The 16,899-nt window shown below is 38.4% G+C and overlaps 1 protein-coding gene across 2 annotated transcripts in view; it reads right to left on the bottom strand.

Annotated features, from left to right (window-relative positions):
• ITGBL1 (integrin subunit beta like 1) overlaps positions 1-16,899 on the bottom strand; it is a 206,057-nt gene that overhangs the window by 77,733 nt on the left and 111,425 nt on the right. For both annotated transcript variants that reach the window (XM_060079597.1, XM_060079598.1), the window contains exon 7: positions 12,012-12,158. In XM_060079597.1, the coding sequence (XP_059935580.1) occupies positions 12,012-12,158 (147 nt within the window). The remainder of the gene's footprint in view (positions 1-12,011; positions 12,159-16,899) is intronic.

The following is a 16,899-nucleotide window of genomic DNA, read 5'->3' as shown; positions in this document are numbered from 1 at the left end:
GACGCCCAGGCCATCTCACAGACAAATTAAATCAGGTAGGAGCTCACATTGGTACTTTTAAAATACTTCTTCAACAAACTCTAAGTCTTGTCTCTGGATTCTTTTTTTTTTTAATTTAATTTTTTGGCCCCACCCCAAGGCATGTGGGATCTTAGTTCCCAGACCAGGGATCGAACCCTCACCCCCTGCATTGGAAGCATGGAGTCTAAACCACTGGACCACCAGGGAAGTCCCTCCTCTCTGGATTCTTAAAGAACAAAGCCCACCCAACTTTGATCTCTTCCAGAAAACCTTCATTACTTGAGTCTGAAATTTGGTATAAATCTTTTTTTTTTTTTTCTGTTTTCCGGCCATCTTCCCTCAGTTCGTATTTGACCCCTTTTCAATACTCAGATCTGGCCAAGCAGGACTCCTCAGAGAGGGTCGCTGACCACCTTATCTGGAGCCGGCCCCATACCCCACCTTGGCCAAATTATCTTGATTTCCTTCTCCTAGCACTAACCAAAGTTATTTGTTTTCTTGTTTAACTTCTCTGACCAAACTTACCACAAGCTCTCTGAGAGCCCTGACTTTGGCTGTCTTATTTATTATTCCATCCTAAGCTCCTAGACTGGTTCTAGGCACATAGTAGGATCCCAATAAATATATGTTGACTGTATGAATGAATTAATGAATGAATGAGTGAAGGAATATTGATCTTGTTTTCTCTCTTAAATTCTATGGCCTTGAGTTCAGCTGCTATGTCGTCTGCTTAAACCCTTGCAATCCCTCACATCTGCATGTTGGTTTTAAAGTTAATGAAACAATTTCCTACGTGCCATCTTAATCGCCCCTCACAACATTTTAGAGGAAACAGCCGTTATAATAATACTGTGTTTAGAGATAACAACTGCAGGTCCATAAAGCTAAAATACAACTTCCCAGGGCCACACAAACAATGTGGGGTGAGCACATCTGCCCCGAGAGGCTTTCATAGGCCATATGGTCATCTCTTGAATTCCTGCCCCCGCAGAGGCACACGCCCTGAGGATTGGAAAGTGACTGACTGGATGAGGCTATAGATGCTCAAAGGAAGCACAAGTTGGCAGCATTGTGTGCGCCTCTCGACCCAAACAGGAAGCAGATGCCTGTCGAGAGTTTTCCCAGGGACCGTACAAGTGAAGGATGGGAGTGACATCTGGGAACAGGGCTGAACAATGTCAGCATGTTCCAGCCCTGTCACACCTCTGTGCAGCCACAAGACTTCAGGCCTCCTACCCCACCCAGGATCTCATCTATTAATAATCCTTCTGGGCTTCTCTCTTTATGTTGCAGAAGCATCCAGAACAGTGCCTTTAGAGTCAAGCACGAATTACACCTCTTGGGTTTTGCTACTGTCTATGATTACAGTAAACTACACTCAAGTGTATAAGTTCTGCGATCATCTCACTGTTGTGACTATAATTTAATACTAACATTAATGATACGCACACTTCCAGCAAGTTAATCAAGTGAAGCTGTGTGAGACACCTTTCTAGTCACCGTATACTCTATATCTGCTGGCGATCTTTTTTTTTACATTTCTTTGAAGCTCCTTCAGTTAACTATTGTGCAACACAGGGCCTTAGGGAAAAAATCCAGAGAAAGAAATCCTGGCAAGTGATTTAATGTCCTTATAAAGAACTTTACATATGACCTCAAATATTTTCTGTTTCATCCTTGGGACCGTTCAAACCTTAAACGGTCCATGACTGTACTATGCCAGACCATTTGGTACTATTTACAAGCATCCACATGGCATGGATATTTTGAGCAGCAAAGAAGCCAAAGTTATTTAGGAACTTAAATAAGAAGCCAAAGAATCCTGTCTTTCCTCCTTTATCCAAATGAAAGGCATCACATAAGAAATAAATTTTTATGAAGAACCAAAATCTCATCCATCTTAACTGTTACACTGCAAAGGAAAGGATTCCATAACCAAAGAATATATTAGTTTGTACCCAAAACAGTCACTTGGTAGAAAGCAGACTCTAGAAAACAGCTTGGCTAGTCACCTGATTCTCCTGAAGAGTAGTCAGCTATCTAGTTAGCTATGCAAAACCAGAGACAAAGTCTGTCAGGAAGGTGAGTCATAAAATGAAACACATGAGGCCCGTGAGAGCATACAGAATCTACGGATCCAAGTGAGTCAGAACACAGAGTCAAGTTCACTTGCTGTAGAGAGAAGTGAAGGAGAGGAAAAGTAGCCTGAAGAAGTGAAGTTCAAAGTCACCATTAAGGTAGCCTGTGACTTGCTGGATCATACACCTGGTTAGTGGCACAGCCCAGACTCAGTCTAGGGTTTCTCAGCCCAAACCAATAACCCACTATCTTGCCTCACTAGGACACAATGTCCTTTTGCCATTTAAGACATGCAGGTATGTGTATGCATACCCGTTACAGACAATGTGACCCTCAAAATACCAATCCAACTGCTAAACTGCCGTCATTTTACTTTGCTAATAGGAATGACTCAATAAAACAGCCACTTTAGAATTGTGTTTGTCTTCTCCTATTCCCTCAGTAGATAAGTAAACATGATTGGAGGTATAGGAAAGAGGAAGAAAAGCTCAGGAGAGGATGTTAGCATACTTGTCTTGCGTATAGGAAGGTTGAACCTTGGTCACTTTAGTTACATTAAACTTGGTATTTTAGCAATGATGCACGGGGGTAGGCACTAAGCAAGGTTAACCTGGCATTTCTATGACATCATTGCAGTGTGTTTAAAATCTGTACTTACAGTGTGTGTCCTTCGTACTGACATCAACCTCCTATGACAATTATGAGAACAAGAGGTCTGCAAAGAAGTTGTTTTTTCTGTCTCAAACCCATCACAACATGGAGAGAGGGTAACAGGGGATGGGAGAAATGGCATTTGCCCCCAGGCTGCTTCCCACCACTGTCTGATTCTTCATATATCATCAAAAGTGAGTTTGGGTCTTCCCTGGTGGCGCAGTGGTTGAGAGTCCGCCTGCCGATGCAGGGGACGCGGGGTTGTGCCCCGGACCAGGAGGATCCCACATGCCGCGGAGCGGCTGGGTCCGTGAGCCATGGCCGCTGGGCCTGTGTGTCCGGAGCCTGTGCTCTGCAACGGGAGAGGCCACAACAGTGAGAGGCCCGCGTACCGCAGGAAAAAAAAAAAGTGAGTTTGTCTCCTGTCCCCTGAAAAAGTTATTCCCTTGTTAACTCAGTGTTTCTCTCCATGGTGTTCCCTCTAGCGTGAATGTTCTTTTTTCTAAACCAGTATCTGTCTAATGCTACTTATAGGTAAACTCAGTTTTAGCTTCACTCACTTCATGAAGCCCTATATGCCCCCAAATTTATTTAGAAAATAATATCTTCTTCCCCTGACCCTCAAGACACTCAACCTGTTCTTTGTCACTTTTATCACAAATGCTTAGCATAGGAACCAGCAAACTCCTTCTGTAAAGTGCCAGATTGTAAACATTTTAGGCCCTGTGTACCATACACCTCTGTGGCAACTCTGCCATGATAGCAAAAAAGCAGCCAAGTGAGCATAGCTGTGTTCCAATAGAATTTTACTTACAAAAACAAAATGTGGGCCTCCTGGTCCTAGTTTCCTGATCCCCAGCTTAGCATAGAGATACTTGGTAAGGTGATCAATAAATATTAGATTTATTCAATTCGATGAGCAACATCACTAATGAAAATACGATGCATAAGATGTCAGTGTGCTCTAGTATGATCATACATTGTACATACTAATTTTTATTGAATATAATATTTGCACATATATTCATCATGCAAATATAACACAATGACCAGCCTTATAAATTTTTAATGGCATCTTATGTATCCAAGAAAGGAATCATAGAGTTCTGATCATCTACATGACCCTAACGCCTAGACAAAATAATGACCTTCTGCCTCATTGATTTTCTGTTAAAAAGAAAGTCTGTAGACTGTGTAGTTCTGCGAAGATGACAGCTGATAGCAGAAGAGATTGTTTTTTTCCCACTAAAAATAGCTGGTTTGCTTATTTATATTGAATAAAATCAATTAAATAACCACTAGAGCCCCACAGTACATCCTTCACTGTGTGCTTAATGTTTTAATAGAAATAAATATATAATTAAGGCAACAAAATTGTGATAGTTGTCACAGGTTTCATTTTAAGGTCCCTTAAAGAAATCGGGGTTGAATTCATGTCCGATATTCTATTTTCATTTCAAATAGATTTTGACAATATTCATTGCAGCCTTTCCTAGGAAGGTTTCTCAGCCAAAAAATTTCACCAGTTTTCAATTTACCACATAAAAATTATGCAAAATGTAATAAAAATTATGCAAAATGTAATAAAAATTGTCCTTTTATTTGGATCGCTTCCTATCTTTGACACAAAGTGTTCTGTTGCCATAGATAAAGCATTTAGGCAAGATCGCTGACTGGAACACGAAAAAAAATATTCACTCTGTCTTGGGAGTGATACAGTTTTCTGAACTATGGATTAGAAAATACTCAGGTTATCAAAACAAACACTACGTTTATTATTTTCCATTGAATTATTTTCTACCATCTTTTTAAAAGATAGACAAAATTATTAAATTCAGCTTCTGAATTTCCTTTGTGCTCTGCTGAATATAAAAATAGCAAGAGGAAAGGCAAGATGAAAAAAGAAGGCGAAATAAGGAACAGAGGTAATTATTTACCCACTGGAAAGGGGAGTGCCTACATAACCGTCTTGCATGAGATCTTTTCTTGGCTTGTTTCCATTATTTTTAGCAGTTTCCTTCAATGTACACAAATTATGCCTTTAGCAAATGCTGCTTCTTCATATGACTGAGAAGTTAAATACTGGATTGAATTAGGACCATCCAGAAAAACACCAGTTCTGGGCACCTGCACCTTTGGCTTCCTCATGAAGGTAGAAAATGCCCCACCAACACACAGAAGTCCCAACACATCATGAGGACATAAAGGATGCTAGAGGCCCCATATTTAGTTCCCCCACTTGATCCCACTCTTTTTGTCTCTGTACTATCTTCAATAAAGTCATAAGAGAGAGTATTTACATTCCTGAGGTTCTGTGAAGTGTGGATTGCATATACAGTTTAAAGACATTCTAATAAGTATTTTCTGAGTACAAAGGAAGCAAATAACAAACAGGCTTTTCTCTTCCTAGATACCATCTTTCTATTGTGGGTTATTCCATGATAATAGAGCACATAACAGCCCTAACAGAGAGCACTGTAAGTTTAAGATGTGCTCAGAGATCCATAGAAGACTCCCTGGGATCCACAGACTGATTTCTCATCATTTAATGTCTATATGTCTATATGACAAAATATAGCCTTTTGCTTCTGACATTATTTCCCAATTCACTGATGTTATCCCCATTCTGTGCATCACTGAAAGCAGGATGATTCTTTCTGGATAAGGAAGAGTAAAGCAGTTAATTTTACAGGGTCATTTCTTCATCTTCTTTGGATGTGATCCTTAACAACTACGTTTGAAAGGTCATAATTCAGTGTATGACTATCCCACGGTTCTCAAGCTCTGATAGATGGACTGGATCAATCAATCTGAATGCCTAGAAGAGAGGAAATCTGAATCCCACTCTCCTTCTCGAAGGACCACTGGAAGAACACACTGGGTTCCCTTGCCTCTTGAAAACTCTACACATTTCCCACTTCAGTTAACTTACAGTAAGATATCTAATTAAGCCACTAGGGATTTTAAAAATATAATCAAAATCACACTAGGTGGTGTTGTACTTAAGCTAAAATGTTTGGAGGTCTATCCTCTTAAATTTTTCAGGGGACTTCCCTGGTGGCACAGTGGTTAAGAATCTGCCTGCCAATGCAGGGGACACGGGTTTGAGCCCTGGTCTGGGAAGATCTCACATGCCGCAGAGCAACTGAGCCCCGTGAGCCACAACTACTGAGCCTGTGTTCTAGAGTCTGCAAGCCACAACTACTGAGCCTCCGTGCCACAACTACTGAAGCCCATGCGCCTACAGCCTGTGCCCCACAACAAGAGAAGCCACTGCAATGAGAAGCCCACGCACCGCAACGAAGAGTAGCCCCCGCTCGCTGCAACTAGAGAAAGCCCATGCGCAGCAACGAAGACTCAACACAGCCAAAATTTTTTTTATTTAATTAATTTTAAAAATGTTTTCCAGTCCACAAAACCACACAGAAAAAGTTTAAATTGTTAACTATAGGCACTCTGTGGTATAGCAGATCTCTAGACCTTATTCATTGTGTATAATTGACACTTATACCCATTGAATAACAACTTCCCCATTTCCTCCTTTCCCCATCCCTGGCCACCACCACTCTATTTTCTGCTTCTATAGGTTTGACTATTTTAGATCTCTCTTGTGTTAAGCATTCTTACACACAAATACACACACACACACATACGTACACACAAAAGCAAAGGGATACAAGGACATTTTTGGAGGTAATGGATATGCTTATCACCCTAATTGTGGTGATGGCATCACAGGTGTATACACATGTCCAAATTCACCAAGTTGTATACATTAAATATGTACAGTTTTTGTACATCAATTATACCTCAATAAAGCTGATAAAATTTTTTTTTAATTAAAAGACTCTCCTCCCAAAAAATTTTTAAAAAAATTTTAGAGGACTTCCAATTTTAAAAAAAAGTTATGTTCCAAATAATAATTGTATCTCTGTATACATGAATAAGAAAAATGATTTAGTTGACCAAAAAAATCACGTAGAGTCAAAAACACGTAGGTTAAAAACATACATGCATCATAGAAAACTTCTCTGATTAATAAAAGCAAAAGAACTTAAAGGTGTGCTTTGCCACTAAAAAGGAGAGATAAATTACGGCTTAAATTGAAAAATCTCCAGATGGTGAGAATTTGGCATGCTATCATCCTTTGAAAGTACGTTCCTAGGTGACGAATTGAACCAACTTGCTTAATTAATTAATTAAAGCATACTAATTGATAAAAATGAGGACACGGTTCCTATTTTCTGGAAGCTACAATATTAAATAATTAGCTTCAATTTGTCATTCTTCTTCCACTCCACACCTCCCCTTGTGGAGGTGTATGGGTATGTGTGTTGAAGGACCAAAACATATGCAATACCTCTTAGGACATGTCTGATGAAAGAAAACCAAAGGGCACAGAGGAAAGACAACAAAAACACATGGGAGTGCAATACCAAACAAAAAGATGACCTAGACATAAGGACAGATGATGATCAAAGAAGGCAAATACTGCAAACACAAACTTCTGAAGATTAATGCCCGCAGATAAATCATTTGTTTTGATGATTACAGAAGTCAGTGAAAGGAGTTTGATAAAGTAAAAGTTTACAACACGAAGAGCAAAATACACCAAGTAAAGCGAACTAATTATTTAAAATTGTCACTGTTGGTGGGCAAAGGGAGCCCCTCTTCCACTCCTGGTAGGAGGGTATACTGGAACAATTTTTCTAGATGCTATAAATTGTTTGGGCAATGTTTTTATTAAAAAGTTTTAATATATCTTTATTCATTTAGATCTATGCAATCCATGTCTAAGAATTAATACTTAGGATTTATGCAAATATTCCACTTCAAGAATGTAAGTTATAACATTTATAACTTGAAGAAACTAAGAGACAATTTAGATGTCTAATAAAAGAGGGTTGATTAAATTCTTTTGCTACAACCGTCTTATGGAATACTATGCAGCCATATCAATAATTTTGCAGAAGAATATTTATAACAAGAAAATATATTCATGATAAGCTGTTCAGAAAATTCACATGTTAAAAGAACACGTTAACAAATTGTGGCATGTTAGTAAATTACCTAAGAGGACAGCTCTGGCATCAGAGGGCCTGTATTAAAAGTTTTTATTAAAAGTTGCACATCTGGGGCTTCCCTGGTGGCGCAGTGGTTGAGAGTCCGCCTGCCGATGCAGGGGACACGGGTTCGTGCCCCGGTTTGGGAAGATCCCACATGCCGCGGAGCGGCTGGGTCCGTGCGCCATGGCCGCTGAGCCTGCGCATCCGGAGCCTGTGCTCCGCAACGGGAGAGGCCACAGCAGTGAGAAGCCCGCGTACCACAAAAAAAAAAAAAAAAAAAAAAAAAAAGTTGCACATCTGGCACCTACTGTGTAAGATGGTAAACTGCTCAAATTTCCAATTTTTTCTTTTTACAAAAGAATTATATTTCTTCCTATCTCATTGTGTTTGGGGAATATTAAAAAAAGATAATGCATTCAGTGCTCTTAGCATTTAACTTGTCGAATAAGTGTACATAAATGCTGTTGATAGAACTGTATAAAAACATCATTTATAAAATATATAGATATTTATGTTGATTTAGATATTGATACTGATATGATATACATATATAGTTATAAACCTCAACGTTTTTATGCTTATCTCTTTGGATTGAGTGTGATTTTTGTTGCATTTGCTTGTTTGTTTGCTTTGCTTTACCTGTGTTCCCTAATTGTGTGTGCAGAAGAGAGTATGAGTCAGGAGTTCTGAAGCCATAACAAACAACCTCAATATCTCAGCTGCTTAAAACAACAAAGGTTTATTTCTCACTCGTGTGACAGAACCTTGGTGGGTCAGCAGAGGTTTCTTCTGATCATCCTCATTCAGAGACCCAGGCTAATGGATCTGCCACCATCTCAAACTTCAAATCCCCTTGCCAGGGAAAAAGAGAGAATGGCAAATCTCTCACTGCCTCAACTTCTGCTCCAAAGTGACACATTTTGCTCACATTTTCTGGCCAAAGCTAGACACATAGTCAGGAGAACCTCAATAATAATAAAAATGCATTTTTAATCAAGAAGAGTTTAAAACTAATGTGTAGATTATCATAAGCCATTTAAAATGTTTGAGCAGAACACTGATAGGAGAATTGAGAAAGCTGTGCCCACCTTCCAACCCCAGGAGCAGGATGAATCACTGTACATCAATATTGTCTTTATGAAGGTCATCTAACTAAATGAAGGAACAGAAATCACGGAATCACAGGAATTCATAGAGAATTTAAAAGATCCTCTAAATTATTCCCCAACCTTTAAGACATAATGATCACACTTAGTCATCAGCAGCACAAGCAAGTAATCTAATTTAATTCTACTGGGAGAATTGTTTTTTTCCCTTGGCCCCAGCTAGCGAGCTGCTGAGGCTCTCTGGCTGGAGAACCAATGAGCCTTGTAATTGCTTTCCTCACTCACGTAACCACAGCTGCAGTTGTCATTCATAAATTGCAAAACTAATCCTTTGAAAGTTTTCATATTGGCCATTTGCTTTAAGACCTCCAGTGCCCAGGAGTTTGCAGATGTAGTCCTATGAAAAAGGAAGTCTCTAACCACTGGTCCGAGCATTGGACTGCCTGTCATAAATCCCTGGTCTTCATTCTCAAAATTCTTATATTTTGTTACAGTTCCCTGGAAAATCACTTCACTCATCAATACTTCCATTTCCCTGAAACTAGAGAAGCTTATATTTATCTGTAAAGTGCTTCAAAAGGCTTGAATGAATTACAAAAAAGTAAAAAATACAATTCTATACATATCAACACCTTTTGAATAAAATAAACTTTACATATAAGCTATTGCTTAAAAATGGTAGCTAAATAACTTAATGAATCTCTAGAAAGGTAGGAGACAAATATGTTTGTCAGAGTTTATTAAACATTGATATATAAAGTCCACAGATAATTCTCTTGCACTAGCATTATATAAAAAAATTTCAAGATAAATGAGAAACCACTGGCAAATATATGCATACACATATATGTGTGTGTATATATATATATATCTACTTAAAGTCATTATTTATGTTTGAGATATGTTTTATATGCTTTTAAAATTTTTCCATTGTATAATTTATTTGTATTTATTTTTTTAAACAAATGTATTTATTTATTTATTTTTGGCTGCATTGGGTGTTTGTTGCTGCGCGCTGGCTTTCTGTAGTTGCAGCGGGGACTACTCTTCGTTGCAGTGCCTGGGCTTCTCATTGCAGTGGCTTCTCTTGTTGTGGAACGCAGCCCCTAAGCACGTGGGCTTCAGTAGTTGCAGCACGTGGGCTCTGTAGCTGTGGCTCGTGGGCTCTGGAGTGCAGGCTCAGTAGTTGTGGGCTTAGTTGCTCTGCAGCATGTGGGATCTTCCTGGACCAGGGCTTGAATCCGTGTCCCCTGCATTGGCAGGTGGATTCTTAACCACTGTGCCACCAGGGAAGTCCTATAATTTGTTATATTTAGCAATAAATAATACCAGTAGTCCGAGGAATACTGATTTTTAGTCTTTGTTATTTTAAGAGCATAATAGGTTTACTCAAGCACTATAATCACAATATTTTATTAACTCTGGTAGAACATTGCTTCCAGTCTGGGAGTATTAATGAAAGATGGGGCAATTCAGAAATGCTTCTGAAATTAAAAATTCCTTCTACCCATATCCTATCCTCCTCCTTATAATCATTAAGGATGAATATCAGAGTATGAGAAAATACTATGTTACAAATAATCTTGGAGACTTTGGGAGTTTTCTGCCTCCCCCCAAAAAAACTATAAGTAATGAAAAAGACATATGATAACAAATAATGGTGAGGATGTGGAGAAATTGGAAACTTCATACACTTCTGGAGGGAATGTAAAATGGTGTAGTCACTTTAAAGGTAGTTTTGTGGTACCTCAAAAAGTTAAACATAGAGTTACAATACGACCCAGCAATTCCCCTCATGGGTAGATATCCAAGAGAAATCAAAAGCACATGTCCACACAAAAACTTGAACATAAATATGCACAGAACATTATTTACGATGGCCAGAAAGTAGAAACAACCCAAATGTTCATTAACAGATGAATGGATGGATGAATGTGGTATATCCATACAAATGAATATTACTCAGCCATAAAGTGAATGAAGTACTGACACATGTTAGAACATTGAAAACATTAAGCTAAGTGAAAAAAAAAACAGGAGCAAAAAGAACACATATTTCATATTTATTTGTGAAATATCCAGATTAGGCAAATCCACAGAGACAGGAAGTAGATTAATGGTTTCTAGGGGCTGAGTGGAGAGGATAGTGGGGAGTGCCCAGGAAAGGTACAGAGTTTCTTTCTGTGAAGAAAATGTTTAGGAATGAGGCAGTGGTGATGGTTGGGTAATCCTGTGAATATACTAAAAAAACCCCACTAAGTTGTATACTTTAAAAGAGTGAATTTTATGACATTTGAATTATATCTCAATTAAAAAGTTCACTTTTCAAAAAAAAATTACCCTGCAACATAAAATTCAATTTCTGATCTAACATTCAGATAAAGGAAATCTTTCTCCTTTTCCTCTTTCATGAATAAAATTTGTAATAACTTCAATTACCAGTACCTCTGAAAGCAAATTTCACATTAACTTTGCCATTTTCATGTGAGAGGTGAAATTGTATTTCTTATTTTGATAAATCAAAAAGAATGAAACCAGCTTTCCCCTAGATGAATTCTTCCTTCTCCTCCAATTTGTACTGATCTGATACCAAGAGCACACCTGAGGCTACATGCCGTCTAAGACAAGAAAAGCTTATTCCAAGCTATCTGTCTATACAATACTTTTTCAAAAGCCAACAGTACAACTCAATAGGATGTTATTAAGTTTCAGAAATGTCAGTGGACAATTAGATGATCTTATTGAGAAAGCTCTGAGCAAATATCCAAACTGTTTTTTTCTTTTTTAATGTAGCATTGAACTGAATAGAAATTGAACAGAACTCAGAGCTAAAGTAGACTGATGGGTGTGTGTGTGTGTGTGTGTGTGTGTGTGTGTGTGTGTGTGTGTGTGACAGAGAGGGAGAAAGAATGAGATTATATTTCTCCATGTACTTTCACTCATGGATATTGCAGTCATTATTAGTTCTGAAAAGACTAATCTTTCCTCATTCAGGAATCTCAGCTACCTTTTAAATAAGATACATGTGAACTGAATTCATTTGACTCACAGGAGGCGATGGGTCACAAGGCCTGAGACCCTCACTTACCCCTTCCAGAGCAAGGCAGAGCAGAGCTTCCCTGGCATTTCTTGAGGCTCTCCTCAGCTGACAGCGGGCAGGAACGTGGGTGCTCGCACTTTTTCCCATACCAGCCTACTTTGCAGTCACATCTTCCACAGTTACACTGCCCATGACCTTCACAATGGGAGTAATAATATATATTTGTTATTGTATTTATGAGCCATACATATATATATATATGCACATGTATATGAGAAAAATATACCAAAGCCAGAATTAACTTTCATTTCAATAGTGAATGTCACAAATGAGTCACGATCTCAATTAAGCACAGTATAAAACATTAAGGCAAAAGCTCATTTTTCTCAATGTTCTTAAATACCTGATCTAGGTATATTGACTGATCATGGGGAAAGAAAAGCAACAACTCCAGATCAGATAAACAGGTTCATAGGGCTATCAACTTGAATCTTTCAAAATCCAACTGCATGAGACTGAATTAGTCTGCTGGGGCCTAAAAGGAGGATTTGATGAATTGGGCAATTAATTCACGTGGAGGTGAGCCATAGGAAATGGAAAACAATGTGTTTTTGAAACAGGGTCTTAGTTTCTAGAGTCCCTCACACTTTATTTTCAATATCTTTTTACTGCACACCACAAGCTTAGCCTATCGACCCTTAGCTTAAAACCAATAACCTGTGTGGAGTTCACAACCTTTGAAGACTAATTTCCTATACACAAAAGAGGTCGTGAAAGATATTAAATTTACATGGGCACAGAGCCTGTAAAGAACTGTGACAAGTACTGATATGGTATAGCATAAGATAGACCAGGTTATCAATCAAATAAGTAGGTTCAAATCCTGACCCTGTTCCCTACAGAGTAGGGCTGGTCAAATGACAACCTCACTGAGGTTTAGTTCTTCATTTTAAATCAGATTATCTATCCACATTTATCAGGAAGTACATAATATATCTTAAAATGCTACATAAAAGTGAGAAATTTTTATTTTTATTCACTTGAGCCCACATATACAACCAAGTAGGAATAGAAAGGAAAGGAAAGCAAGATAATTTAGCTGAGCTTTTCCTAACTCCTAATAACCATTCAGATACTCATTATTACAGATGCAATGTAAAGTAGATTTCTATAATTTCTCCAAAAATGTATGAAGAATTTTAAAGGAAGTGGAATTCCACTTTCTTTAAGTAAATCAAATATAATGCTAATGAATAACAATCGTTGCTATTTTGTATTTGGCATCTGATATTGATATATATCACACAATATGGAAACTGGTATGGACCAGTCTTCAGGGAAGGCTGGTCTGTTTTATCAGTATTCCATGAGGTCTGTGGTCAGATGTCCATCTTTTGAGTTTGAAGTATTGGACAATCCACCTATCAGGAAGCTTTTCACTATCTATAAACCTGGTTCTTCATGGAACAAATCATAAAATCATAGGTCAAAGTAGGATGAGCTATTAAGGATCACAGAGTCCACATCTCTCATTTAACACTAAATTCAATTCAATGCACATTTATTGAGCACCTACTATGTAACAAAGTCTATACAACAAATTGCTGTTAATACTAATACTTTGCCTTAGAGCTCAACATTCTAAAGGAAAAAAAATTTTGATTGCTAATAAATACATATTACGTGACTATGATCATTTGGACCTTCAAATATAAGAATTTTTATTACAGTAGTTTGACTTACTAGCAATTATATCTCAGAGATTGTTGGGTTCCATGGCTTCTTGCCATTTATCCTGGCTTAAGAAGTTCCTACCCATCTTCCCAATCCTCGTGTGTTGGGTTGGCCAAAAAGTTCATTTGGGTTTTCCCTTAACATCTTACAGAAAAACCCAAATGAGCTTTTTGGCCAACCCAATAACTTAGAGCAAAATTTGCAAACAGAGCTATGTTGCAAATGCATAGATAAATAACAGTTTTTAAAACAAAATCTTTAACATTTAAAGTACAATCAATTCTGCTGTTTTATGGGAGCCAGTGGCTTTGAAATTCTTGGAGACAAGAGGATTCATTTCAAGGGCAGTTAGATCTGCCATGAGGATGCTGGACAAAGTACAAAACATGCTGCCATTTGTGGAAGACAAGTTGACACTTCAACAATAAAACTGAAAAACAGAGTTAGGTTGAAAGGGGAAAAAAGCTTTACTCTTGAAACTTTAAAATAGCTGTGAAAGTTAGAACAAAACATCCAGTATGTGAGGATGCCAGGAAATCTGTAACTACCCAAGAGGATGCCACCTGCTGCTGCAGGTGCCTGGAATTCACAGGCAGTGAAGGTCCTGATCGCTTGGCACGTGGAATAAAGTAGGAACCTGTGAGGAGGGAGACGGGGACTGAAGGGAGAACGTTCTCAAGTTCTGTAGTTGATTTAAGAGCAGCCATTACCTTCTATCTGAGGTTCATTCACATGTCAACATTTAAAAAAAAATGTGGTGGCATAAAACAAATCCATGAAGATGGTCAGAAGCTATCAATAGAGATTTTTAGAATTAAAATCTGGTCCGGTTAATATCAAAAGAAGTCAGATTAATTGTGGGTGCTTCAACAAATTTTGCAAAATGTACAGATGCACTAGCTAGAAGAAATCTCTGCAAGTCTTTCCCCTTTCTGCCCTCATATTCACTCTGTTTTCTTTTTGTTCTATTTTCCTCATTCAGTCTTTAAGCTCTGTGCTTTTCCCCGCTAATGTTATGCAGCTTCACTTTTCTATCCCTTTGCTATTTCTGTGCACTACTACAAACTCCAGGGGTAAATGTGGCCTGTAAGGTCTTCACCTCTACTCTCTGTGCATTTAATGCAGCATCACAAACAGTCTCAAGGATTACTCCTATAAGTGTCCGCATCACCTCCAGGCATCACCAACTCCAAATAAAGTTGGGAAGACGATATAAAGTGTGTCCTCACTTTTACCATGTGTGTGATGATCCCTAAGCTTCCGTGCCTCTGCCTCAGCCTTGTACCCCAGCCTCTGCTTCATTTGATCAAAAGACACTCTCCAAAACAGCTGCAGGGGCTTCCCTGGTGGCACAGTGGTTGAGAGTCCGCCTGCCGATGCAGGGGACGCGGGTTCATGCCCCGGTCCGGGAAGATCCCACATGCCGCGGAGCGGCTGGGCCCGTGAGCCATGGCCGCTGAGCCTGCACGTCCGGAGCCTGTGCTCCGCAACGGGAGAGGCCACAACAGTGAGAGGCCCGCGTACCGCAGAAAAACCAAAAAAAAAAACAAAAACAGCTACAGTCAATTGTGTACACACTGAAAAGAACTGATGAGATCGTGTCATTGCTGTGTTTGGCTTAGGATAAAAGATTTGGCCTTTAAATAGGAAAGTATCAAAGTGGGAGAACATCGCCTAGTTCAGGACGGCCACTGCCCCTCCTCAAATCATCCACTAATGCGTCTTCTACACTTTGCCATTAGAAACCAACATCCACTGAACAAGTTCAAGCTGAGGAAAGAAGGGTTATGACGATATGGATGACTTAAATTAAACTATCCATAATGAAATTCCTGAGAGTCAGTGAATATATGGCAACCAGGTTAAATGATGAAATAGTGGCAAACAGAGTGTTTTTGAAGGTTTCATTGTTTTGGGAAAGTAGGAATACCTAAATCAAATGCCCCAATGAAGATCACAGAAGAAGCAAATGTAAAAGTAACAGAGAAAAGGTTTAAATAACTAGTCTAGCACGATGAAAAATAGTATCGACAGTGGTACTGCCTAATCTAAATGTTGATCAGAGATTAATTTGACAAGTTAAAACATAAACATAACTTTACTTTCACAGTAACAAAAATTAAATATGTTCTACATCTTTTAATAACTCAAAGTCACACGTTGTCAAAAATATGTTATGGATCCCACTTTAAATGAAACTGTACTTTTTCTGTAAAATCCTTCATGGTATTTTATCAGTGGAGTTAGGAAAATCAGTTAGAAATGCAATGTATTGATACCAGATTCTGAAGCAGGTATTTAGCCTTTCAGAAAAGGCAGGAAATCAAAAATTGAAACTGCAATTTCTTTTCTGAGGTCACAAGTTTCTCTATTCCAGCATAAAAGTTATGCCAAAGAGAGAGAGAGAAGGAAACATTTTATAGCGATAAAATGAAGATGAAAATGCTTGGTTTTGATTTATAAAGTAGAGTTTAGAAATGATAAAATCTATTTAGCATGAAAATCCTTTAGACTGCCATAACATACTATATCAAGGTCTTTCCTAAACAAGTAGGGTAAAAAAGCATAAGTGAAGAAATTAGGAGGCCTGTGTCTTCCATCTAAATGTGTCACTAAGCTGGATGGACCTAGAGTCTGTCATACAGAGTGAAGTAAGTCAGAAAGAGAAAAATAAATACCGTATATGCTAACACATATATATGGAATCTAAAAAAAAAGGTTATGAAGAACCTAGGGGCAGGACAGGAATAAAGACGCAGACGTAGAGAATGGACTTGAGGACACGAGGAGGGGGAAGGGTAAGCTGGGACGAAGTGAGAGAGTGGCATGGACATATATATACTACCAAATGTAAAATAGATAGCTAGTGGGAAGCAGCCGCATAGCACAGGGAGATCAGCTCGGTGCTTTGTGACCACCTAGAGGAGTGGGATAGGGAGGGTGGGAGGGAGGGAGATGCAACAGGGAAGAGATATGGGAACATATGTATATGTATAGGTGATTCACTTTGTTATAAAGCAGAAACTAACACATCATTGTAAAGCAATTATACGCCAATAAAGATGTTAAAAATTAAATAAATAAATAAATAAATGTGTCACTAGTTCATCTTTCTGGGCTTCATCTCACTTTATCTTGAAAATGAGAGAACTAGAAGAAGTGAATTTTACCACACTGATCTGAAATGTCATGCTTCAATGCT

The sequence above is a fragment of the Mesoplodon densirostris genome, chromosome 17 (assembly GCF_025265405.1).
Source record: "Mesoplodon densirostris isolate mMesDen1 chromosome 17, mMesDen1 primary haplotype, whole genome shotgun sequence".
In the NCBI taxonomy this organism is placed as follows: domain Eukaryota; kingdom Metazoa; phylum Chordata; class Mammalia; order Artiodactyla; family Ziphiidae; genus Mesoplodon; species Mesoplodon densirostris.
This window is presented reverse-complemented; position numbering and strand designations above follow the sequence as displayed.